Consider the following 27882-nt stretch of genomic DNA (forward strand, 5'->3'; position numbering starts at 1 on the left):
TGTACCAAACCGTATTTACTGACTACACAGTCCCCCGGTTTCACAAACAAGGTTTAATCTAGTCCCAGGCTAAAATGTTTTTAGGCTGAGACTAGCTTAAGCCTTGTCTGTGAAACCGGGCAAATTAGTGTTATTTTATAGGCCTATAAATTGGAAAATACAATATCAGTTTAACAAATTATTCGTTTTGATATTCAGCAAACGACTCATTTGAATGTTTTTAACTTGAGTTTGACTTAGCTGATGTACATTATGTTGTGTTTATGTCATTTTAAATTCTTCCCCATTAAATTCATCAACTCACGAGAGAATTATTAATGTTTCCAATTGTTGTTGTTGAGTGAAGGAGGGAGTAAATGGCCATTATGTTATCATAGACCCCTCATGTTTCCTCAGCGTGTGTGGTTGATGTCATTTCTGTTCCAGGCCTTCTGGAAAGTCTTTATCCTCTTCACATGGAAGAAGTAAGAATAGCTTGAATTCAATATTTTTCAACCACAGCACCAACCTCAACCCCTCATTGCACATTTTCGGTGGTCTTTGGCCAAGGCGAGTACACTCTTAAAAATAACTTTTTGGCTGAACATGATTATTGTGTTGGTCCCCCTTTTGCTGACAAAACAGCCCTGACCCGCCGAGGCATGGACTCCACTATTAAGCGACGCACAAGCACCCGACCATCCACGTTATGTAAAAGAAAACATGATTCATCAGACCAGGCCACCTTCTTCCATTGCTCCGTGGTCCAGTTCTGATGCTCACCTGCCCACTGTTGGTGCTTTCGATGGTGGACAGGGGTCAGCATGGGCTCCCTGACTGGTCTGCGGCTATGCAACCCCAAAATGAGATGCACTGTGTATTCTGACACCTTTCTATCAGAACCAGCATTAACTTCTTGAGCAATTTGAGCTCCAGTAGCTCGTCTGTTTGATTGGACCACACGGGCCAGCCTTCACTCCCCAAGTGCATCAATGAGCCTTGGCCGCCCATGACCCTGTCGTCAGTTCACCACTTTTGATATTTACTGACCACTGCAGACCGGGAACACCCCACAAGAGCTGCAGTTTTGGAGATGCCCTGACCCAGAAGAATACAATGAGACATATTTCGTTACCTATTGGAGCTTGAAAGGGTTCAGTTTGAGCAGATGTTCTTCATCACTGTCCTCATTTCCCAATACATTCAGCATCTGTCTCATATTTGTGATCTCAAACATATTCTCAAAACTATCATTTTCAACATCTTCAAAATCAATATTTTGATCGCTGACAGTTTCTTCACCAGATCTGCCATCAAGCGACAGTGACAGTAATAATTGATTGTGCTCAGTACTTGCTCCGCATGAAATCGCTAAAGTTTTGCTGATGATTCTTCCTATTCTTTTGTTTTCTGCCTGTGGCAACTATGAGTGAAATGTCACTTCATCATTGTGTATCAGACATTGCCACCTTGTGGAATAAAGATGAACTGTACTTAATCTGTAATCAAAGATTCAATTATTGTGGTGCAGAAAGAAATATACTTGCACTGTTATACACCTCGGGTCATTAGCGACCCTGTACAATGTTTACAAAAAATGAATGGGAAAACAGGCATTCTTTTATCATTTTTATTTATTTATTTTTATAGTGAATTGATTGAGGAATACTAAGATGGTTGATTTCTAACTTTTAAAAAATTAATGAAGAGGGGGGTAGTGAATGATGTCTCGGGTCACTGGTCCGTGTACTTTTTCGTTCATTCGATTTTCCTTATAGAAACGGGTATTAAAAAACAAAAAACAACTCCTTTGAACAATTTGATCTTCGGCTGACCAATCAGCAGAAAGGGGCGTATAATTCCCGGCCACGTCTAGAAATCGAATATTCAAGCCGTTTATTAATTTTCCACCTCTGAACGAAAAACGAAAAATCAAGCTGAATTCTTGTTTTTCGTTTTGTTGAAAAAACGAAAAAGGAGCCGTTTTTTAATACCCGTTTCTATAAGGAATATCGAATGAACGAAAAAGTACACGGACCGTCACTAAAGACCCGAGGTATGAATTTAAGGGTTAAATAAAGTGAACAGTATCCAAAAGATTTTTTTGAGTGTAACTTTTTCATATTCCTTATTCATATATGTTGCCATGATACTGCCTTTTCTGCAGTATAGGCTATGCATACTGTGTGCATAGTATGCAAATGTATTCTGTATGCAAAAAAATCCCTAGATTTTAGACCGAAAATGTGTAGTATACAACAGAGCTGTACTGGGTACTTTATCCCACAATGCAATGCACAATAGATTTTTTTTGTTGTTCTCATCATTTGAGAATGTTAACATGCAGTGCTGCCACAGTTACTTTGAAAAAGTAATCTGATTACTGATTACTCGTTTAAAAAGTAACTTAGTTACTTTACAGATTACTTGATTTTAAAAGTAACTAAGTTAGATTACAAGTTACTTTTTTAGTTACATTCAGCACCTGCCGACAACACCCCTGCCGCCTCAACATAAAAATGACAACCATTTTTGCCTACACTCACTTTATTGGAAGTGTATTTTTAACAGTAACGTTCAAAAAAAATTCTCCTGACATTTTAAGTTGAAATTAAAAAATATTTCCTGAAAAAAAAAACTTGTTTTGATAAAAAAAGTAATAAAGTCTTTCTTGACTTGACAGATTAGAGTAACGCGTTACTAAGTACTGGCATCACTGTTAACATGAGAACATTATTAAAATGCAATATTCGCATATTTATTTTTAAGATATATAACGGCTCCTGAATGTTTTCTCCAGACCAGAAAAACCACGCTTCAACTGATGCCTTAGATGTCTTCAATATTTAATGTCTTCAGGACAATCAACATCAGACACATCAAATGGACACCCTGAAAAAACTGAAAATAAATAAAATTACAATCAAATTCGTGATGAAATTGTTTTTCCATGACGTTGTTCGATTAAGCCCATAGCTTATTAAACTGAAATAAATACACATAGTACCTTAAATTATAAACAAACAATAACCAAGATATAAACAACGTACCGTGTGCTTTCCAATCAGGATTCAGGAGACATTAGGAGACATCTTATTATCAAACAGTCTTTTCAATCTTCGCAGCTCTCAATTCGTGTGCGCAACACCTCATGTTTTTTCCGTGTTCATTCTTATCAAATCACATGACTGGTACGTCTTATGTTACTCATTTTCTCCTGTAGGTGTCACTATTGCCAGACTATAATTCAAAGCAAATATACAATTCTCAAACAAGTATTCATGAATTACAACATTTAAAACAAACAAAAAACAAAACATTCAAGAAGTGACCAAAATATTCAGAAAGAAAAAATTCTTTATCTACGACAGCTACACTGCCACCAAAATTACAAGGATTTATGTCAGCATTCAGCAATATTTTGATAAACTCAATAAAGCCTGTAATTTTCCTTTAAGCTGTTACTTAACTTTCATTTATCTTTCAACACTTTCACAATCAGTGTTACTTAACTTTTATTTGGACACTATTTTAGATGTCAAGACTAATTTGTCTAACCCCATTTTGTGGTTACTCTCATAAGTTTAGGAGTTTTTCTCAACTATTACTACTACCTTTTGGATTGGACGCTCCAAAAGGGACATTTGTGTCAATCGCTCTCCCTTTTTTCCTAACTTACTTTGTCCCATTTGGGGTTTAACCTTTCGCACAAGCCCATCATCATCTGCACTTGTCTCCACGACTCTAGCTAGCCTCCATTCATTTCTGGGAACATTGTCCTCTTTGACAATTACTACATCTTCAACGTGAACATTTCTTCTAGGCATGTGCCACTGCTGTCTGAGGCTTATGTTGGCCAGGTATTCTTTGCGCCATCTGCTCCAAAACTGCTCCGACAAGTACTGTACTCTTCTCCACCTTTTCCTAGCGTACAGATCTTCACGGACAAATTTGCCTGGAGGAGGAAGAGGCACTGAAGTCTTCATTGTGAGCAGATGATTAGGCGTCAAGGGCTCAACACTCTTTGGGTCATTTATTGTGTTAGTGGTAAGCGGACGACTATTTACAATTGACATTGCCTCGTAGAAAAATGTCCTTAATGAGCTGTCATCTAGTCTTCCTTTAGCTTGTGCCAGAACAGTGTTCATTACACTCCTAACGGTCCTTATTTGGCGTTCCCACACGCCTCCCATGTGGCTTGCTTCAGGAACATTCATAAGGAAGTCACATTGTTTACTTGCAAGATAGGTAGAGATCCTCTCTTGGTCCAGATCCTTCAAACCTTTCTCCAGCTCATTCTTCGCCCCCACGAAATTCGTGCCTTGGTCGGATCTAATCTGTCGAACGGCTCCTCTGATTGCTATGAAACATCTTAGAGCATTCAGAAATGCATCGGTAGTGAGATCCTCTAACATTTCTAAATGTACAGCCCTGGAGCTTAAGCATGTAAACAACAGACCATACCTTTTGAATTCCTTTCGACCTTGTTTTGTGTAGAAGGGCCCGAAACAGTCAATGCCAGAATAAGAGAATGGGGGTGAGGGTTCCACTCTGTCAGCTGGAAGGTCAGCCATTCGTTGTTCTTCAACTTGTCTACGCAGTTTTCTGCAAGTAACACAATTTTTGATGTACTTGGCCACTACATTGCTTGCACCTAATATCCAATATCCACTGGCTCTGAGTTCATTCAAGGTCTGACCTCGGCCTTGATGTTGAGTTTTCTTGTGACAATGGTCAAGTATCAGCTGTGTGACAATGCTTTCCTTAGGAAGAATTACCGGATGTTTCACCTCAAATGCTGCATTAGATTTTCTTAAGCGTCCACCAACTCTGAGCAGTTCATTCTGGAGGATAGGATCAAGTTGGTATAACTTGTTATTCTTTGGCAGCTTAGCAGGGTTTTGACTGAGCCATTTCAGTTCTTCTTCGAAGGCTTCTCTTTGTGCTGCTCTGATGAGCACAAGAGCTGCTCTCTCTCTCTCCTCTACACTAATGAACCCTGAACTGTCTCTGTTTAGCAGTCTTTTGATCCTTGCAATCGTATTGAGGGCTGTATTCCAATCTGAGAATCTTGACAGTCTTTCAAGAAAGCTGCTTCTTACACAAGCATCTATTTTCAAGACCTTAACCTCAGGGTCACCTACAAGAAGCTCTGGGGGATTTTCAAGAGTGATAATCTCTCGTTCCCATAAGAACTTGGGACCTATCAACCAACTTGAGTCCATCAGGTCTGCCACCTTGAGACCCCTAGACGCGCAGTCTGCAGGATTTTGACTTGTTTCCACATAGAACCATTGTCTTGGATCCGTAGAGTCTCTAATCTTCTGGACACGATTAGCTACAAAGACATGAAAACGCCGGGCTTCATTCTTGATATACCCCAGGACTACTTGGGAATCAGTCCAGAAAAACTCCTCATTTACCTTCAGATCAAGCTCTTCTCTAAGAACATGACTTACTGCCGCAGAAACAGTGGCTGCGGTCAGCTCAAGACGTGGTATGCTGAAAACCTTCGTAGGCGCTACTCTAGCCTTACCCATAACCAGCGCACAATGCACCTGTTCATCAGCCACAACCCTAATGTATGAACACTGCCCATAACCCTCACTGCTGGCATCTGAAAAATGATGCAATTCTATTTTCTGGATTCTGCCCATATTTTCAGGAATGAAGCATCTTGGTATTTGAACCCTTTGGAGATTCTCCAAGTCATGGAGCCATGTATCCCACTTTGGCTTCAGATCAGAGGGAAGAGGTTCATCCCATCCTACCCCTTGTTTGCACATCTCTTGGAGCACTCTTTTCCCAATCAAGACATAGGGAGCAATAAAACCTAATGGGTCGTACACACTTGCAACTACTGACAGAATTCCTCGCCGAGTGGCAGCTCTTTCAGGAAGGTCAACTTTGAATGAGAACGTATCAGTCTCTGTATTCCACTTTACTCCCAGTACACTCTGCATTGGAAGCTCATTGTAGTTCAGATCTACATCCTTCACAACACTGGCACGTTCGCTCTCTGAAACTGCACTCAAGACTTCTCTGACATTGGACACAAACTTGTGCAAACGCAGTTTTCCTTTTGCCAAGACTTCTTGCGCTTCACTAACCAACTTGTTGGCCTTCTCGATGGAATCAACACTAACAAGTCCATCATCCACGTAGAAATTTTTGCGAATGAAGCTTGCTGCCAGTGGGAAGTCCTTTTCATATTTGCTGGCAAGATATTTCATGCCGTAGTTCGCACAACCCGGAGAAGATGACGCTCCAAAAATATGTACTCGCATGCGGTATTCCTTGGGTTCCTTTTCGGTGTTCCCTTCTTCCCACCATAGGAATCTCAAGAAATCACGATCATCTGGACTGACATGAAAGCGGTGAAACATCTTCTCCACGTCGCAAACAATCTCAATCTGATGCTCACGAAATCTACACAACACTCCAGTCAGAGCATTTGTTAAGTCTGGACCTGTGAGTAAGTGGTCATTAAGAGACGTACCTTCAAATTTGGCTGAGCAGTCAAATACCACTCTTATTTTTTCTGGCTTCCTGGGATGATACACCCCGTGGTGCGGAATGTACCATGTATTGCCTTCCTTTGGTGTGGCCTCTGCTTCCTCTGCATCCCCATCTCTAAAGACACTTTCCATAAATCTCACATAGTCCTCTCTGTACTTGGGATTTCTCTCCAGTTTTCTTTTCAAATGTTTCAATCGAACCGTAGCAAGCTGCTTATTGTTCGGTAATTGAGGATGTTCTCTGAAAGGCAAGGGCATTTCCACATGTCCTTCTCTGTTGTGTTGAGTTTTTTCATCCAAATGTTGAAGAAACTGAATGTCTTCCTGAGATATTGTCTTTTCTCTTGAGTCTGTATCCCGAAAGTCTGCTTCTAACGCCCTGATTACAGAGGCAGGCGTTATGGCTGGGAGTTCCTTCACAGAAATGCGATGACAGAAGCCCACTACATTTCTAGAGCAAGTATTGGGTGTTATGGATCCCACTATACTCCAGCCTAAGTCCGTCTTGACTGCGTATGGTTCGTGATCCTTCCCTGATATCACTTGGGTTGGTTTCAGAGCCCTTGGACAATCATAGCCAATTAGAAGCCCTACAGGACAATCCAACAAATCTGGCATCTTGTCTGCAACACTGAGCAGGTGAATCCATCTCTGAGCCTTTTTGCAAGTAGGAATGCAATCTCGTTCCAAGGGAATGTATTCTCGAGTGTATACGGGTGGCAACTCAATGTACTCTTGCAGATTATAACCTCTCACTCTTAACCCAATTGCTCTCTGACAATTCTCAATCGAAGCTCTATCAGTCATTGTGGACAGTTTTAATTTAACAGATTCTTTGTTTGCTTGCAGTTTGTCACAGATGTCCTGATTGATAAATGTATTACTGCTCTGCGTGTCCAGTAATGCGTAGGATAGAATTTCCGGGCTGTCCTTTGTTGCACAAGAGAGCCACACAGGAACGATCATCGAAGTATGATTGCCATTGTCTATCTCCACACTGCATAAACTAGTGGAAGCCCTTTCCTCAGGTGAAGCTTCTGGTTTTACTCCTTGAGAGCGTTCTTCATGAAGAGGAGAGGGGTGACTCTGCCTACAAATGTTGCAAGTAGCTCGCTTTTTACAGTTTTTGGAGATATGACCGATTCTGAGGCAACCAAAGCACATCTTGTTGTTGATGACAAACTTTTTCTTCTCCTCAAGAGGCATAGCTGCAAACTTTTCACATTTGTATATAAAGTGATTTTGCTGACAGCAGACACATTCTATTTGTCTCTTATCCTGATTGGAAAAAGGGCTGGGTTTGGAGCCTTTCTCTCTTTCCAATGCACTCAAGCTCTTTGCAATGGGTTTAACATTTTGCACCAGAGCGCTGGCCTTGAGACGTTTCTGCTCCTTCCCAGGCTTTTCATCCGCATGTTTTAAAGCAAGGAGTGAGGAAACAGGATTACATGCAATACGTGCCTCCTCTGCCACAAAGTCTGAAAACTCAGTGAAATTTGGGTATGGCTTCTCTTCATCTAGTGCTTTCGTGACATACCTATTCCAGCGAGTTGTTATCCAGTCAGGAAGTTTCTGCAGCAATTTCTGGTTTTCTTCACAATCGTCCAAAACCCCCAAACCATGTACATGAGGCATTGCATTTTTGCAAGAGACGAGAAAATCACTAAATTCCCTTAATTTCAGTGATTCTTTAGGTCCAATATTTGGCCAGTTACTCAACTTTGCCCTAAATGCCCTTTGAACTACAAAGGGGTGCCCATAACGTTTGTTCAGGGCATCCCAAGCTTGCATGTATGCATCCTCATCACTCCTATAAAATGTTCCCTCTAGTACACTAAGCGCATCTCCACTTATGTACCTTTTCAGATAGAACAGCCTATGTGCGGGAGTTGTACAGTTCGTTTCGATCAAAGCTTTAAAGCAAGTGCGCCATTCAGTGAACTTGAGTGGATCACCTGTAAACGTGAATGGCTCTGGAGCTGGAAGTTTAGTCATTGCCAGGGATTCTTTTAGTGCTTTCACTAACAAGACCTCATCTACTCTTTTCTCTAGCTCATTTTCAGAGCAAGGTTGAGCTAAAGTTTCTGGGGAAACCTTGGCGCATGAAGGGTAATTGTGCTGCAGTAGATGCTGATGTGGAGGCAAAGTGCTTCTTTCTTTACTATCTCCTATTTCAGCATTCAATCTTGATTCCTCTTCTGCATACACAATGTATTCAGCTTCCATGACTTCAAAATCCCTTTGCTCCTCCAGCATTTTCAACCTCTCTTGTTGGGCTAGCACCTCTTTTCTTTGAGCTGAGATTTCTTTTTCTCTCTTTAGTTCAGCACACTTTGCAGCTAAGCGTGCCGCTGCTTCCGCCCTTTTTACTGACATATGACTTCCATGCTGACTATCTCTTTCAGCTCTCGACACAGTTGATCCATAAATTGACCTGGCGTCATCTCTTTGCAATAACTGGACGAGTGTTTCTTTTACAGCTTCAGCATCAAACTCCTTAGTGCCAACTTCTGCGCAACGTCTTTTCAGTAGTGCAGTTATTTCACTAGTAACTGAAGTACAGCTATCCATTCTCCTTCTGATATCTTGAGATGGGACGTTCAATGCACGGATATTCTCATATATTTGTTTTAACTCTGCTTCACGTTTCTCTGCCGTTACCATCATGTCATCTAACGCATTTTTAGAGCACTCTTCTTTCAGTTTAGATCGGATTAACTGAGCTTCGGCTTTAAAGTTTAAGTATGTGAACATAAACTTCCGTTCTTTCTTTGCTAACTCGTCACGTCTCAACTCAAGCATTTTTTCTGTTGGACGCCTTTCTCTTTCTGATCGCCAAACTTCTTGCTCAACTCGTGATGATGGTTCCTGGAGTCTCGTCTTATTAACTTCCAGATCTGCATTAATTTCAGCTAAGCGTTCCTCATAGTTTTGTCTGTCTAAGACATCAATTTCAGTTTCTAATTTCCCCTCTAATTGTGCCTTTTCATCTTCAAGTGCTTGAATCACGTGGTCTAAGACATAACTCTCTGATCTATTTTGATCCATGTTGGTAATTTGCTTTACACCACACTATTATTCAGCTTTAAACCCTGATAACAAGCTGTAATACCATGTGGAAATTGCAAAATGTCAATTATTAAACAAGTTACACTCTTCTATCAACTTAGAAAAGTATCAAATGCAAATATTTGTGTCAACCATTTGCATACAATTTAAACTAGAATAAATGTTAAGGCAACATCCACCAAGAAATGAGATTTCAAACTGAAAAGATACAGTCTGACCTGTAAATCCAAAGATAGCAACTCTTATAGACAACTGAATTGTCCAACACGTCGCAACGTTGCCGCCTTGTGGCTATCAGTCGTCACTGCAGCACTATATTCTTGCGTTGCTTTTCTGCGCGGCAAGGAATGCTGACACGTGAAACGCAATGGAGTTTCAATGCAACGAAATCGCGTAGGTTACTTGAATGGCGACGTCTTCATTTCCACCAATGGCAACATTTTTCCACCGGCGTTGACTCTTCACATCAAGGACTGGCAACGATCTTTCCTTTTCCATGATGAACTCTTGCACTCTTCCAAGGGGTTGTGAATACACGTTTTTTCACTAAAACGGCTCCTGAATGTTTTCTCCAGACCAGAAAAACCACGCTTCAACTGATGCCTTAGATGTCTTCAATATTTAATGTCTTCAGGACAATCAACATCAGACACATCAAATGGACACCCTGAAAAAACTGAAAATAAATAAAATTACAATCAAATTCGTGATGAAATTGTTTTTCCATGACGTTGTTCGATTAAGCCCATAGCTTATTAAACTGAAATAAATACACATAGTACCTTAAATTATAAACAAACAATAACCAAGATATAAACAACGTACCGTGTGCTTTCCAATCAGGATTCAGGAGACATTAGGAGACATCTTATTATCAAACAGTCTTTTCAATCTTCGCAGCTCTCAATTCGTGTGCGCAACACCTCATGTTTTTTCCGTGTTCATTCTTATCAAATCACATGACTGGTACGTCTTATGTTACTCATTTTCTCCTGTAGGTGTCACTATTGCCAGACTATAATTCAAAGCAAATATACAATTCTCAAACAAGTATTCATGAATTACAACATTTAAAACAAACAAAAAACAAAACATTCAAGAAGTGACCAAAATATTCAGAAAGAAAAAATTCTTTATCTACGACAGCTACAAGATAAATAGCCATGACTTGAAGTCATGTGATTTACAATTTTATTTTTTAACTCAATAATTACAAGAAAAGGCAAGTAAAAAAATGTAATAAACATGACATTTTGGAGTGAAAATCTTGTCAAATGTATTTTAATAATCTTTATTTACAACCTTTTTTTACACTGCTGTTTGGAATGTTTATTGTTAATTAATACAATCTGCAGTATACAGTATGTCGTAAACACTACACTAATAATCTATAGCAAACATAACCACTTTATTTATTAGTTGGAGCATCTTTGCACTGTGTAATACAAGTTGCTAAGTTAAAGGTACTGTTGTGTTTGAAGAGCAATAATTGTGTTATTTCTCCTGGCTGTTCCACAAACCACAATTTACGTATGCTAATGTTATATTTGTTTTTTGCAGAACTCCATGGGGAGGTGAAACACTCATTTACATGTTATTGAATGAGAATCCGCAGCATACTGTACGTGTTTCAATATCCTGTTCTAATGGGACTTTAGGGGAGTTGATAGCTGAAATGTGTACTTCCTCTGAGCAGGTGTGATTATTTAACATCCATTTATGACAGACCATGGGTTTCACAAAGTTATTTTACATAAGTACATAACACATTTGAATCCGTCATCTCCATATATACAGTTTATTTCTCTGACTTATTATAGTTCATGTACTTTCACTGCGAAAACAGTTATAACACGATGCCATGTGGAAAACAAAATGCAAGTCTTCAAATAAGCATCACTGTATGAATAAATCTTGTGAACTTGTCTTGCAGTGTAAAAAAAAGCACTGTATTCTAATTTTTAAGCAAATATTTGGTTAAAGGTAGGGTAGGTAAGAATTGGTTAAAAAACTCTTTTTCCAAATTTGTTTAAACTTTCTTTATATATCAATACATAATTAAAATGTAAGTACTCTGAAAAAGAAAGTATAAAAATTGAGTGTCTGTAGACCTCTCACGACTGTTTTAAAGACAGCTCATTATTTCCATTCACTCCACCTTCTCCCTTCTGGGCTCTTTCCAAAGCCACGCCCCCAAAACACATGAACGCGCTACGCTGACCGTCAGCTGGAAGACGCATTATTTACCTGAGACGAGCGGAGAAGAAGGAGCGGAGTGCATGTAGTGACATGTCAGAATCACATGTAATAAAAAATCTAACTTTATCATTATGAATATAAACAAATAAGATGTCTTTTCGTACTCACTATCAAGCTAGAATACCGATACTGTTAAAGTTTAAAATTCACACACAACATAGTGTCTACGACACACACAGATGCAAGATAAAAACATCAGTAAGCATAGGTAGAGAAGATAAAAACAAACCAAAGGCGGAAATAAACGTGCAGGTAAAGTTGCCGGTTAACATGGTAAAAGAGTTTAGACAGAGGGTAGTAGCTAAAGCTAACTGTTATCTAAAGTTACATTTTGCAAAATTCAACACGACAGCGATCAACTTGAGCTAAGCATATTGAGTATTTATCATCTCTACTAATGGTTCGCTAAGTGTATAACATTGTAACTTTATGCTAAGTAATGTTATGTTAGCTATAGTAGGCAGCTACGTGTGCTAGTGAGACATGCTTCATGAAAACATAAACCAAAAATTTTTATAATTTTTATACTCCCTTTTTCAGAGTACTTACATTTTAATTATGTATTGACATATAAAGAAAGTTTAAACAAATTTGGACAAAAGTGTTTTACAACCCCAAATCAGAAAAAGTTTGGACAGTATGGAAAACGCAAATAAAAAAAAAAGAAGTGATTTCTAAATTTACTTTGACTTGTATTTCATTGCAGACAATATGAACACAAAATATTTCATGTTTTGTCTGGTCAACTTCATGTCATTTGTAAATATGCATCCTTTCCTGTCATTCAGACCTGCAACACATTTAAAAAAAAATTGGGACAGGAGCAATTTAGGGCTAGTAATGAGGTAAAATGGTTAAATAATGTTGTGATTTGAAACAGGTGATGTCAACAGGTGATTGTAATTATGATTTGGTACAAAAGCAGCATCCAAGAAAGGTCTAATCCTTTAGGAGCAAAGATGGGCCGAGGATCGCCAGTTTGCCAACAAATACGTGAGAAAATTATTGAAATGTTTAAAAACAATGTTCCTCAAAGAAAGATAGGAAGAGATTTGGATATTTCACATTCAACAGTGCATAACATAATTAAAAGATTCAAGGAATCTGGAGGAATTTCAGTGCATAAAGGACAAGGGCGCAAGCCTAAGCTGAACAACCGTGATCTCCGATCCCTCAGGCGGCACTGCATCAAGAATCGTCATTCATCTATAAGCGATATCACCACATGGGCTCAGGACTACTTTGACAAACCTTTGTCAAGTACCACAATACGTAGTTACATCCACAAATGCCAGTTAAAACTGTACTGTGCCAAAAGGAAGCCCTATGTTAACAGTGTCCAGAAGTGCTGTCGACTTCTCTGGGCTCGGAGGCATCTGGGATGGACCATCGCACAGTGGAAACGTGTACTGTGGTCAGATGAATCAGTATTTCAGGTATTTTTTGGGAGGAATGGACACTGTGTGCTCCGGACCAAAGAAGAAAAGGATCATCCAGACTGTTACCAGCAACAAGTCCAAAAGCCAGGGTCTGTCATGGTATGGGGTTGTGTCAGTGCCCTTGGCAAAGGTAACTTGCACTTCTGTGAAGGCACCATTAATGCTGAAAAGTACATAGAGATTTTGGAGCATAATATGTTGCCTTCAAGAAGACATCTTTTCCAGGGACGTCCATGCATATTTCAACAAGACAATGCAAAACCACATTCTGCACACATTACAAAGTCCTGGCTGCGGAGGAAGAGGGTATGGGTACTTGACTGGCCTGCCTGCAGTCCCGACCTGTCTCCAATAGAGAATGTGTGGCGCATATTGAAGCGCAAAATGCGACAACGAAGACCCCGTACTGTTGCCCCCCTTAAGACTTGTTTGCAGGAAGAATGGGACAAAATTACACCTGAAACACTTCATCACTTGGTGTCTTCAGTCCCTAAACGTCTTTTAAGTGTTGTGAAAAGGAATGGCAACATCACAAAGTGGTAAATGCTTTACTGTCCCAACTTTTTTTGAAATGTGTTGCAGGTCTGAATGACAGGAAAGGATGCATATTTACAAATGACATGAAGTTGACCAGACAAAACATGAAATATTTTGTGTTCATATTGTCTGCAATGAAATACAAGTCAAAGTAAATTTAGAAATCACTTCTTTTTTTTTTTTGCGTTTTCCATACTGTCCCAACTTTTTCTGATTTGGGGTTGTAGATCATTCTTACCTACCCTACCTTTAAGGCAAGATTTGAAGCAGTCTGTGCATCCTGGTGCCATGTGTTCCCGAGGTAAGCGACGCACACACACCTGGCCATCCATGTGCTCACTCAGCCACGCCTCCTGTCACTCACTCAGCCACGCCTCCTGTCACTCATTCAGCCACGCCTCCTGTCACTCAATCAGCCACTCCTCCTGTCACTCACTCAGCCACGCCTATAACTCACTCAGCCACGCCTCCTGACACTTATGCTGCGTTCCAGGCAGGTTTTTAAGCCCCTAAGTTACAACTTCAAACCACGACTCACGACTTTGTAGCGTTCCAGGCAAAGTCACGCCAAGCTGCCTGGAGCGGTAGCTAGATGTAAACAAAGAATGGCTAACCGTACGGCGCTTATGCTCATTTACAATCATTTCTATTGCCAAAGGTGCTTACTCCTTGCTTATTTGAGGGAGACGGAGGAGAAAAAACAGTGCATAAGGCAAGAGAAGCTGTTATACCTTTTTTTTTTACATTATTTGTATATTTGGAAATGTATTTGGTATTAATTTATTCTTGCACTCAATGGCCTGAAAACTAGCTAACACTAGAAAAGCTGCTGATAATGCATAACATTTGCTGATATATAACGTTAGAGCAATACCTTATATTTGTTTTTTAATGTACGACTTTCATAAACACAGCGTCCATGGGGGCAACCATTGTTGCTTCGCGGGCTATGTGACATCAGAACTCGTAACTCGGTGTACATCGATCTAGGACGAGTTCACAGGTGAGAAGTCACGGGTTTGACTGCCGTTCCAGTGCACTTTCACAGGTAGAAGGTTGGAAAAACACGGGTTACGGGTTGCTGTCACTCACTCAGCCACGCCTCCTGACACTCACTCAGCCACGCCTCCTGTCACTCACTCAGCCACGCCTCCTGACACTCACTCAGCCACGCCTCCTGTCACTCACTCAGCCACGCCTCCTGTCACTCACTCAGCCACGCCTCCTGACACTCACTCAGCCACGCCTCCTGTCACTCACTCAGCCATCCTGACACTCACTCAGCCACGCCTTCTGTCACTCACTCAGCCACGCCTCCTGTCACTCACTCAGCCACGCCTCCTGACACTCACTCAGCCACGCCTCCTGACACTCCCTCAGCCACGCTGACACTCACTCAGACACTAAAGGCTTGTTCGACTTCACCCAGCGATGCGCAGACCGATCGGCGGCTGACTTGAAGCAGTGCATGCCGGTTAGAAATTTTGTCCGACTTGAGGCAGCGCCGACGCCACGTGACAGTGACGTATGTCAACAAAGTGCCGCGAGAGCGATTCGAGAGCAGCCGGCGATTACAGCCGGTGCAGTTTCTCGAGAGCGACTGCATGAGGCTGCACGGGCTCTGATGACGACACAGCCGTTCCACGATTGGCCAGATTCACCGCATGACAGCGATCACGTGTGTTTCGTGTTTATTCTAAAACCTTCAGCTCCACTAATGCGCACAAATCTGTTTTTTATAACAGTAAAACCTCCTTTCATGTAGTCGCGATGTTATATTGTCATGTTTATCAAAATATAACTGATTAAAAACATAGACCCCACTTCATTGATAGTGTAGGCTTATATGTTGAACTTTATTCTTGTAAAAACACACGCTGTATTAAGCAGTGCATAAAGTATTACATGACAATAATGTCTCTGAAACATCTGTGTATTGCCAAATATTGCATTTATTTCACTTCAGCTGATAAAGTGTGCAAACACAGCGCGAGCGTCACCGCGGGAAGCAGAAAGTGTCCGACTTCAAGTCTGTGTTTGCAGCTCCTCCCCGCCTGCACGCGGCTACTCTCGCCGATCAGTTGCATCCAGCCGCAGCCGATGTCGAACACACCTTAACTCAGCCACGCCTCCTGACACTCCCTCAGCCACGCCTCCTGTCACTCACTCAGCCACGCCTCCTGTCACTCACTCAGCCACGCCTCCTGACACTCACTCAGCCACGCCTCCTGACACTCACTCAGCCACGCTTCCTGTCACTCACTCAGCCACGCCTCCTGACACTCACTCAGCCACGCCTCCTGACACTCACTCAGCCACGCCTCCTGACACTCACTCAGCCACGCCTCCTGTCACTCACTCAGCCACGCTTCCTGTCACTCACTCAGCCACGCCTCCTGACACTCACTCAGCCACGCCTCCTGACACTCAGTCAGCCACGCCTCCTGTCACTCACTCAGCCACGCCTCAGCCACGCTGACACTCACTCAGACACTAACTCAACCACGCCTCCTGACACTCACTCAGCTACGCCTCCTGTCACTCACTCAAGGTGTGTTCGACATCGGCTGCGGCTGGATGCAACTGATCGGCGAGAGTAGCCACGTGCAGGCGGGGAGGAGCTGCAAACAGAGACGTGAAGTTGGACACTTTCTGCTTCCTGCAGTGACGCTCGCGCTGTGTTTGCATACTTTATCAGCTGAAGTGAAATAAATGCAATATTTGGCAATACACAGATGTTTCAGAGACATTATTGTCATATAATACTTCATGTACTGCTTAATACAGGGTGTGTTGGTACAAGAATAAGGTTCAACATATAAGCCTACACTATCAATGAAGTGGGGTCTATGTTTTTAATCAGTTATATTTTGATAAACATGACAATATAACATCGCGACTACATGAAAAGAGGTTTTACTGTTATAAAAAACAGATTTGTGTGCATTAGTGGAGATGAAGGTTTTAGAATAAACACGAAACACACGTGATCGTTGTCATGTGTTGAATCTGGCCAATCGTGGAACGGCTGTGTCGTCATCAGAGCCCCTGCAGCATCGAGCAGCCGCTCTGGAGAAATTGCACTGGCTGTACTGCTCTCGTATCGCTCTCGCTGCACTTTGTTGACATACGTCACTGTCACGTGGCGTCGGCGCTGCCTCAAGTCGGACAAAATTTCTAACCGGCATGCACTGCTTCATGTCAGCCTCCTGACACTCACTCAGCCACGCCTCCTGTCACTCACTCAGCCACGCCTCCTGTCACTCACTCAGCCACGCCTCCTGTCACTCACTCAGCCACGCCTCCTGTCACTCACTCAGCCACCCCTACTGACACTTACTAGGTGTGTTCGACATCGGCTGCGGCTGGAAGCAACTGATCGGCGAGAGTAGCCGCGTGCAGGCGGGGAGGAGCTGCAAACGGCGACGTGAAGTCGGACACTTTCTGCTTCCCGCAGTGACGCTCGCGCTGTGTCTGCACACTTTATCAGCTGAAGTGAAATAAATGCAATATTTGGCAATACACAGATGTTTCAGAGACATTATTGTCATGTAATACTTTATGCACTGCTTAATACAGCGTGTGTTTGTACAAGAATAAAGTTCAACATATAAGCCTACACTATCAATGAAGTGGGGTCTATGTTTTTAATTAGTTATATTTTGATAAACATGACAATATAACATCGCGACTACATGAAATGAGGTTTTACTGTTATAAAAAACAGATTTGTGCGCATTAGTGGAGCTGAAGGTTTTAGAATAAACACGAAACACACGTCATCGCTGTCATGCGGTGAATCTGGCCAATCCTGGAACAGCTGTGTCGTCATCAGAGTCCGTGCAGCCTTGTGCAGCTGCTCTGGAGAAACTGCACGGCTGTAATCGCCGGCTGCTCTCGAATCGCTCTCGCGGCACTTTGTTGACATACGTCACTGTCACGTGGCGTCGGCGCTGCCTCAAGTCGGACAAAATTTCTAACCGGCATGCACTGCTTCAAGTCAGCCGCCGATCGGTCTGCGCATCGCTGGGTGAAGTCGAACAAGCCTACTTACTCAGCCACGCCTCCTGTCACTCACTCAGCCACGCCTCCTGACACTCACTCAGCCACGCCTCCTGTCACTCACTCAGCCACCCCTACTGACACTTACTCAGCCACGCCTCCTGTCACTCACTCAGCCACGCCTCCTGACACTCACTCAGCCACGCCTCCTGACACTCACTCAGCGACGCCTCCTGACACTCACTCAGACACTAACTCAGCCACGCCTCCTGACACTCACTGAGCCACACCTGACACTCACTCAGCCACGCCTCCTGTCACTCACTCAGCCACACCTCCTGACACTCACTCAGCCACGCCTCCTGACACTCACTCAGCCACGCCTCCTGACACTCACTCAGCCACACCTCCTGTCACTCACTCAGCCACGCCTCCTGACACTCACTCAGCCACGCCTCCTGACACTCACTCAGCCACGCCTCCTGTCACTCACTCAGCCACGCCTCCTGTCACTCACTCAGACTCTCTTTCGGTCTGGTTGAAGGGTTTTTGTTATGATATAATATCACTCAACTTTAGCACATTTGTCAGCTAAATATCATTCAGTGTTTCCCATGAATGACCCTGTGCCGCCACTGTTTCATAATGACATTTAAAACCTAGCCTAACATAAAAGGTCTCTAATGTTGTATTTTGCCAACAAACTAAAATCTGGTGTTTTCTCCTAAATAAAAGGTCACGGGTTTATCTCTTGCAAGTGAAGAAATTAGGATGAAAGTATTATAATTTCCCTATACTGTAGTGTGAAGTAAAATATACTAATGAAATATTCATTTTCATTTATTTTACAGTGCATTTGTTTTACAATATATGGATATTACTGTCATAATTATATAAATCATTATTATATTATTGTAATAGGCTACACTAGTGTCAATGTAATGTAGACTGAGATTTATATCACAATTAAAAAGATCGTTGAGTCCTCTTTAATGTCCAGGTACAAGTCGATGCTTTTTCTTTGATCAATTTGCACTCTGTAAATGGGTTAAAGCTCTTAATTTTGAGCTCTCACAGTGCACCAGAAAAATGCAATCTAAAATGCTAAAATGTTCCAATCTCTATTTATTATTCTCAGTAAAAATGAGAATTTCCTATCTGTGTATTTGAATGGCTTTGTGCGTCATTTGAAGGAAAAGATAAACGTAAGGCAGGGTTGCCAACTCTCACGCATTTGGCGTGATTTTCACGCTTTCAGGCTCTGTCTCACGCTCTCACGCTGCCCTACTTAATCTCACGCCAAATTGCCAAACCTGCTTTTGATATTAAACAAAGTCTAAGCTTTTAATTTTTTTATTTTTAATGCGAAATTCAAACAATAAATAGCGTTTTGACGCTAATATGTCATAACAGTTAAAGCCAGAGTGTTGAAAAACGGAGTTGCGACATGCTCTCTCATCTCCCGGGGGCGCGCGCAGTCACGTGCTTCACGGAGCTCTCAATACTTCTAGCGCTGTGTTTTACAGTCTATGGTCAATACATGTCAAAGGCTTGATACACAACAGCTCCACTTTTCAGGTGTTTGCAGCAAGTTTTGGTAAACAGTACAGCATAGTATGCACAGTGTGTGTGTGTGTGTGTGTGTGTGTGTGTGTGTGTGTGTGTGTGTGTGTGTGTGTGTGTGTGTGTGTGTGTTGAGTCTCCCTTGGCCACTGTCTCCTTGTCCCTGGCAATCAGAACTGGAGCTGATTCTGGGAGAGGACGTCAAGTCTCAGTTTCCTGGTGTTCCAGCCTGGGTTTTCCCACCATCTGCCTGGTGTTGCCTTCCAAGCATCCTCAATTCCATGGTCTCCCTGGACTGGTCTCAGTGGTCGTCATCGTGGTGTCTGTCCCCTGCCCTGCTGTTTGAACTCACACCTTACCACTTCCTTGTTGTGCCCTGTCTAGAGTCTTGTTAATAAAGTCTTTGATGTTCAATCTGCATCTGGGTCCTCAGTTTCAGAAACCCTGACACCTTAACTATTTTTCAATTGAATAAATGTTCTATATTTTAGTTCAATAATATTTATTGAATATTTTGATATATTTTGGTACCAAATACTATTTGTGCAATAATTATGGTCTATTAATGACCCCTTAAAATATTTTTCTTCAAAAATGTTTTATATTACAATTAGTATAGTAATTAAGGTTAAATTAGAGAATTCTTATTCAAAGAGGCAAATTAGAGTCATTTTGTGGCTCGAAAAATAATTATTTCCATTTGTAATGTCATTACCCACTATAGGACTCTAATCTAGTTGCTCAAAAAAGTATTGCAGTTTTGCATTTTAATCAATATTTAGATATGATCAAACACAAGATTTCTTTAAATGTGACATTTTAAAATATTAATAACGTACATATCCTTATTTCCTTATACGTACAGTAGGCTATGAATTGATACTCAAATCGAAATCTATATACCGTCGTATACCGCCAGCCCCTCAACATTTTTAGGTTTGCTGTTGTTGTATATGTTATAATATAAAATATCATTTATTTTATATTAATGTTTGATGCATACCCACTGAAATAGTTGATCTATATATACAATTGTACATAGAAACATAATTTTAAATTTTACTTTATAAGATGCATTGCCATTAAAATACATGTTTACATTTTATATAAAAATATACAAAATATGTATATATTTATATTATTATTAAAATATTTTGCATTAGCTGTTGTAGCCTATTATGTGCATAAGAAACACTCAAATAAATATGTTTGATATTTCAATCCAGGTGTAGCTATAGGCTACTAATGCTGATATCCTGTCGTGCTGAAGCAACACCCCAAACAGTGAGAGAGCGCACGAACTTCCACTCGTCGCCACGCGTGTCTGGCGTCAGATCAGCGTCTAAATATCGGAACACATCATCACATCTCATCCGATCCCCTGCCGTCGTTATAAAATCGGCATCACCGGACACTTAAAGGTTGTAAATGTTGTCCAGTACTGAACTCTCCTCTTCTTCTTCTTCAGCAGCTTCATCCAGCACAGGTAACCCACAGCTCGCGCTCATCTCGACTTCACGCTCTTATTCTTGCTTTCGCTTTGGGAAATCCACCACAATGGCCATTTCATTTGCTTCATGTGCGCTTTTATCCATGCCAAATGTGAATGTGTTTTGACTTAAGAACTAGATAATAGTTTTTATGATTTACCTGTCTTTTTTACCTGTTAAAAGTGTATTATCGTGACACTAGTGTGCCGCCTTCTTCGTCTTCTTTCCCCTTCCCTCCTTCGTATTGCTTTTAGGTAGATATTTATTTATTTATGCATTATGCATATTTTAAATATATGAATAATTTATTATTATTTTTACCCTCTAAAAGTATAGGCTACTTTTCTAGATTTAACCAGTGATTGAACAAATTCTTCTTCTTAATATTATTATTGCTTTAAAGTATGTATATATTTCCACATTTTAAATAATATTTTAATATTATTATATAGTTATAATAATATATTACTATATAATATATATATATATATATATAGATATATATATTATATAGTTATAATAATATATTACTATAATATATATATATATTCAATATAGATAATATTATGACAATAATAACAATAATAATATATTAATATTTTATTATTTATTCTCTTTTTTACCCTCTAAAAGTATACTTTTCTGGATTCAACCAGTGATTGAACTTCTTATTGCTATATTATAATTTAGTTTATTATTTAGTTTATTCCCCTCCCCCTTTTTTGCTTTTTTAAAGCATCCCGTAATTGGACACAATGTTCTGTTTTGATGTGGAACATTGCGCAAGAGTTTGGCTCTGAGCCCCCTTACTTAATTTATGGATCCATTCACATTTTAGCTGAGATATTGTGATCTTTCTGTCACAGCGGTAGACAGTCTTCCCGTCAGAAATGAGCCAAAGGAAGCTGTCTCGAGCTGGACTGCTGCTCTGGATGTGTGTGATGAACAGGTGCTTGGACACAGGTAGGAGTTTTTATCATGTTTATGATAAATGTAAACTTACTTTGTCTTGGCCGTGTTGTGGTTAAAGATCGGGGCTGGTAATTGAAAGGTTGGAGGGGATGAGATATTATGTACCATTATGAGTTAGACATTTAACCACAGTTTACCATGGGACGCTCCCACGGTTAGTTTGTAGTAAGTGAATGAATAGGCACCCCAAAAATTCAGTCTCATCCACTTCCAGTTTTACTTTCTTTTTCAGTAGAAAACAACTGAATTTCTGTAGAATCTTAAATTTTTTTTTTACTGTTCATATAGTGACCCGAAAGCATCATAACTGTAGTTCATGACTCACAGTGCTACAGTATGTTAGTCATACGCAAGTTTTGATTATTCACTGAAGATCTTTCAAAGCTCTCAAAAATAGGACATCAATGGTTTTCTCTTAACCAAACTTCATTGACGTCAAACCTGACGCAACACACATCAAACACCACCATATTTGATTTGTACGCATCCTTAAAAATCTATTATCGTGATCTTTTGGCATTCAATTCAATTCAAATGTATTTGTGTACTGCTTTTCACATTACATGTTTCAAAGATCACAAAAATACGTTACTATCAGTCAGAGATGAGTGTCCGAGTAATGTCCATATGGCAGTAATATACAGCTATCGGGGGAGACCGGGGATGGTTGTAACATTTTTGACCTTTCTGTCTAAATCTTGGAGAACTTTTAAGCCAGTGTGTTCAAAAAGTGATTAAAACTAATTACAAGTGTCTGCTATTAAACGACATAGCCGTTATCTTTGCAACACAAAAACAAAAGGCATGGTTTAGTTTCAAACACAAGGAGTGAAATGTTACAATTCACCCCATAGTCCAGGTTAGTTGTCACATACCCTGGGGTGAAATGTAACATAATGAGATAAGGATTATGACAACAACAAAAAAGATTTTGAAAGCGTTTTATTCAACACTGACTTTTCAATATAACTGATGTGAGTGTCTGTGTGTGTGTGTGTCACTCTCATTCTCAGTGTGTTTGTCACTCTCAGCCATAGTAATTGACAATAATACATTGAACTTGAACAATTGAGGATGTTATTCTTGTTCCTCAGTGAAGACCCTCATTCCACTGTGGTATACTCTGAAGTTCACCTGATCCCTTCTCTTCTAACATCTTCCAAGACCTAGGCATACTGAAAATCAATGAAACATATAAATTCAACAACATTTTCTTGAGGTAGATTATGACGTTTCAATGTTGTTACAACTAACCCAGAGTCGTGTAGCCATGAACTTGCTCACCTTGCAGCTAACAGCTAAAACATTAGCACTAACAACTTGCATGAAAAATATCTACACCGACACACAATAAACATAGTTTAACTTTGATGAATTTGACTACAGAGCAGGAACTGCCATAACGAAAATAAAAAAAGTTAAAAAAGTGACTATCTTACCTCGAAATAGTTTTTTCCACTCTAACATCTGCTGTGTCTGCCACAGGGCTCTACTTTATCACATGTGGAATAAGGACTAAACTGAGCATGTGCGAAGTGAATCAGGTGATTTGTAACTAGTTACTGATTGGAGAAATCAGAAGTGTTACAACTGACCCGTGTTTCAACCATCCCCGGTCTCCCGCTATTATAATAATTAGTTCTGTGGTTAGTTAAAGGGTTAGTTCACCCAAAAATGAAAATTCTGTCATTAATTACTTACCCTCATGTCGTTCGACACCCGTAAGACCTCCGTTCATCTTCGGAACACAAATGAAGATATTTTAGTTGAAATCTGATGGCTCTGAAAGGCCTCCATTGGCACAATGCACGGTACACTGTCAAGACCCTTAAAGGGTACTAAAGACGTCGTTACAAAGTCCATCTCACTACAGTGGTTCTACAATAACTTTATGGAGTGACGAGAATAGTTTTTGTGCGCAAAAAAACCCTAAATAACGACTTATACAGTGATGACGATTTCAAAACACGGCATCATGAAGCTTCGAAGCGTTATGAATCAGTGAGTCGACTCAGCAGTTTGGATCGCCAAAGTCACGCGATTTCAGCAGTTTGGCGGTTTGACACGCAATCCGAATCATGATTCGACTCACTGATTCATTACGCTTCGAAGCTTCATGATGCCGTGTTTTGAAATCGTCATCACTATATAAGTCGTTATTTAGGTTTTTTTTAGGGTTATTATTACCTCTTATCAGACAAATGTCATCTAGTATTTCCAGCGCCATAACTCCCAGCGAATAAGGTCAAAATACTGGCGTGATCAAAGAGATAAATACGTAGATGCCTCATTCGACCATCAGCGCAGGCACTGAGGAATCTGTGTATATATCTATGATCGCGATGGTATTTTATTTTGACCTTATTCGCCGGAAGTGATGGCGCAGGGGCGGCTGATGCAGAGCCATAGAAAAAAATGAAATACATTTTTAAATATGGATATTTTTCTTACACAAACGCATCGATTCGCTTCAGAAGGCCTTTATTAACACCCCAGAGCCGCGTGGAGCAGTTATTTGACGGACAGATGCACTTTTTATGGACTTCAAAAACAGAGCAACTATTGCTGCTATTATAATGCTTGGATTAGCCAGAACATTTTTAATATAACTCTGATTTTATTCGTCTGAAAGATGAATGTCATATACACCTCGGATGACTTGAGGGTGAGGAAATCATGGGCTAATTTTCATTTTTAGGTGAACTATCCCTTTAATATGAAGAAAATGGCTTTGTTAATATCTCCTGTTTGTTAATTATATTATAAATGACATTACCTATTTCAAATCAAAACGGCGAAATTAGACAAAAGTTTATTAATTTGGCGGAATATTTTTGTCATTTGTTTAACATTTCTGACTTAAAGAAGCAGCTGTCAAATATGAAATGTTTAGTTTAGCTACATATATCTCACTTGACGTCAAGTCCTGCTGCTAAAATTCGTTAAATACTCTGATTTGATTGGTTTTCTCAAATATATTGTCATTGATGAGCGGTGACAGACCAATGAGGCTCAGATCAACACACACACCTCTGCTTCTGACGTGAGCTCTATTCGCCGCCACAGCGGATTGAAGAACGCACTGATTACGAAGCCGAAGCCGAAGCCTCCCGCCAGTTTCATATGTTTGAACGGTTAAAAAAAATAAAACCCATGAAATGATATTCATATGACATGCTGAAACATATGCCACTGTACCTGGGATGAAGACATTTCACACGCGACGCAAGCAGAACACCTGAATGTGAACTCCTGCAGTGTTCAGGGCTATCATAGTTGTCATGTCAACAAATGCACGTGCGATGCATCCACTGATGTAAGATGATAGAGTTTACGACAGTAGTAGAGGACAATACTGTTTCCCAACTGTAGGGGGACCCCGAGAGCAAAACCTACCTAGTGCTGCTTTAATGACCGATGGTTTCGCTATATTTGCTATATTTTCGCTATATCGGACCCTATTCCTCATCTGTGATCGTGCAGAGCCTCTGAAGCCCTTCCTTTGAAACTGCATTGATTTGGACCTTCAACCCGTTGGTTGCCATTGAAGTCCATTATGTGGAGAAAAATCCTGGAACGTTTTCCTTAAAAAACATCATTTCTTTTCGACTAAATTTTCATTTAGAAGTGAACTACTCCTTTAATAACATTTAGGCAGACAGTTAGACAATGAACGTGTGGCAAGGATTACAGCTTATGATCATAATAATTTTTTCACCCACACTGTATTGCAAGTATTAAGCCATATGTTACCCAAAACAACAGCACAACATTGTTGCGAAATGGCAGTACATATATAGCACACACATAAATACTACATTCAATTCATGTTTGTGGTTGCGTGTGTCCTGCTGGGAGTTTCTTCATGATTCCCAGCACTGGATTATTTCTTGCCCTTTATCTGAAATTTGATCTGTACGGCTGGTTTTTTGGTGTCTACGTGTGTGTTCACGCACAGACTGCCGCATGTGTGGATGCTCAGTGATGTTGGTGTGTGTTGTCGTTGCACACCTGCTGTTTTTGTATCAAAATAGGCTATATAGGGCAGACCGGGGCTAGTTGTCACACTTTAGCTAAAAAGTTTCAACCAAATGGTCCTAATGCTCAATAAATATGAAATAATACGGAAAGATTATGAACCACGTATGTTTCAGGATGAAACGTTTTATCTGTTTTTATTTTATACAACTGAATGAGACACTTTGTTTGTGTTGAGAAACACTATTAATCATGTCATAACTCTCTCAGCAGCAGCAGCAGCCACTTCTTCAACATTGTCAATCACACACTGTGAGTGTGAGATTAAGCCGCGCAAAATCACCTGTTATTGGAAAACGAACGATCACCACCTGAACCACAGCAGCTACAGAGTGCAAGTAAATATGTAAGCCACATTTCACACTAAGCGATTTAAAGGGCATCTATTATGCAGAATTCACTTTTACATGTTTTTTATGTGGAAATGTGTGTTAGCAGTGTGTGTACTCAAGTAAGGCAAAGCAGACGCACACCTTTTGAGGTGCAAGTTGAGGGAAAAACTTGAATTAAAGGAGAATAACTGCACACTCTCTTAAACATAGGCTATTTATTTACCAATGTGTTGGCTACTAGCTGATAGTGATACCTTGGCAAAGGCTACTAGCCAAAACGTTGGTAAATAAATAGCCTATGCTTAAAGGGTTAGTTCACCCAAAAATGAAAATTCTGTCATTAATTACTTACCCTCATGTCGTTCGACACCCGTAAGACCTCCGTTCATCTTCGGAACACAAATGAAGATATTTTAGTTGTAATCTGATGGCTCTGAAAGGCCTCCATTGGCACAATGCACGGTTCACTCTCAAGACCCTTAAAAGGTACTAAAGACGTCGTTACAAAGTCCATCTCACTACGGTGGTTCTACAATAACTTTATAAATCGGCGAGAATAGTTTTTGTGCGCAAAAAAACCCTAAATAACGGCTTACATAGTGATGACGATTTCAAAACAAGGCATCATGAAGCTTCGAAGCGTTATGAATCAGTGAGTCGAATCATGATTCGGACCACATGTCAAACCGTCAAACTGCTGAAATTTGGCGATTCAAACCGCTGATTCGACTCGCTGATTCATACCGCTTCGAAGCTTCATGATGCCTTGTTTTGAAATCGTCATCACTATGTAAGCCGTTATTTAGGGTTTTTTTGCGCACAAAAACTATTCTCGCCGATTTATAAAGTTATTGTAGAACCACCGTAGTGAGATGGACTTTGTAATGACGTCTTTAGTACCTTTTAAGGGTCTTGAGAGTGAACCGTGCATTGTGCCAATGGAGGCCTTTCTGAGCCATCAGATTTCAACTAAAATATCTTAATTTCTGTTCTGAAGATGAACGGAGGTCTTACGGGTGTCCAACGACATGAGGGTAAGTAATTAATGACAGAATTTTCATTTTTGGGTGAACTAACCCTTTAAGAGAGTGTGCAGTTGTTCTCTTTTAATTCAGTGTGTGTACGCAACCAATGATAAAAATCCACCCAGCGCTTGTGTTTTGTTTTAAATCCCCATAAATCATAAGCAGTGTCTCATAATAAGCCGTTTGCAGATTCTGGCCAAAGTGACGTCACATTGCACAGGCCCCGCTCACGACTGTTGACGGACACTGCCGTTTCAGCATAGGCGAAAGTGCACTTGAAGTGTGCCATTTGGGACAGGGCCATAGACCTGCCCTGAGTGAGCTGTACACAGTCCGCTATTGTTTCGACGCCGGAGCAAGCTTAGGTTCGTTTATGTCTGCTCAAATCATTTCACCCCAGACTGCTTTGTGAATGATGGGCAATGCAAGGCAGGCTTTGCTAAAAAGTTGTTACTCAAGGATGGATCAGGACCAACTGTTCGTGAACCAGTTTATAGTCTATGGAGCGATACTGGTCACTGCAGTAATGAAAGGGAGAGCGTGCACTTTATTACAGTTCATCAGAGTGGTTTTACGGATATAAAGTTTACCAGTTTATGAAGCACCCCCTGAAAAGGTCTGTATATATTTGTTTACTGCTGTAACAAATGTTTTAGTGT

General features: G+C 40.6%; 2 protein-coding genes across 6 annotated transcripts in view; one reads left to right on the plus strand and one right to left on the minus strand.

The window, feature by feature from the left end:
- Positions 1-2811: 2811 nt before the first annotated feature.
- Positions 2812-10717, minus strand: LOC307127326 (uncharacterized protein). Its single transcript, XM_079818470.1, has 2 exons — positions 10392-10717; positions 2812-10242 (listed from the first exon to the last, which is right to left on the minus strand). The coding sequence occupies exon 2, from the start codon at positions 9543-9545 to the stop codon at positions 3564-3566; it is 5982 nt and encodes a 1993-aa protein (XP_079674596.1). The 5' UTR covers positions 9546-10242; positions 10392-10717; the 3' UTR covers positions 2812-3563.
- Positions 10718-20649: 9932 nt separating this feature from the next.
- LOC307127679 (interleukin-6 receptor subunit beta) overlaps positions 20650-27882 on the plus strand; it is a 48118-nt gene continuing 40885 nt past the window's right edge. For 2 of the 5 annotated variants that reach the window (XM_079819076.1, XM_079819078.1), the window contains exons 1-3: positions 20673-20852; positions 21723-21819; positions 26077-26212. In XM_079819076.1, the coding sequence (XP_079675202.1) occupies positions 21747-21819; positions 26077-26212 (209 nt within the window). In that variant the 5' untranslated portion in view covers positions 20673-20852; positions 21723-21746. Of the gene's footprint in view, positions 20853-21613; positions 21826-26076; positions 26213-27882 lie in introns of those variants that run through there. The other 3 variants (XM_079819075.1, XM_079819079.1, XM_079819077.1) reach the window with 3 other exon arrangements.

This window comes from Gobio gobio (assembly GCF_949357685.1).
Source record: "Gobio gobio genome assembly, chromosome: 6".
Lineage (NCBI taxonomy): Eukaryota > Metazoa > Chordata > Actinopteri > Cypriniformes > Gobionidae > Gobio > Gobio gobio.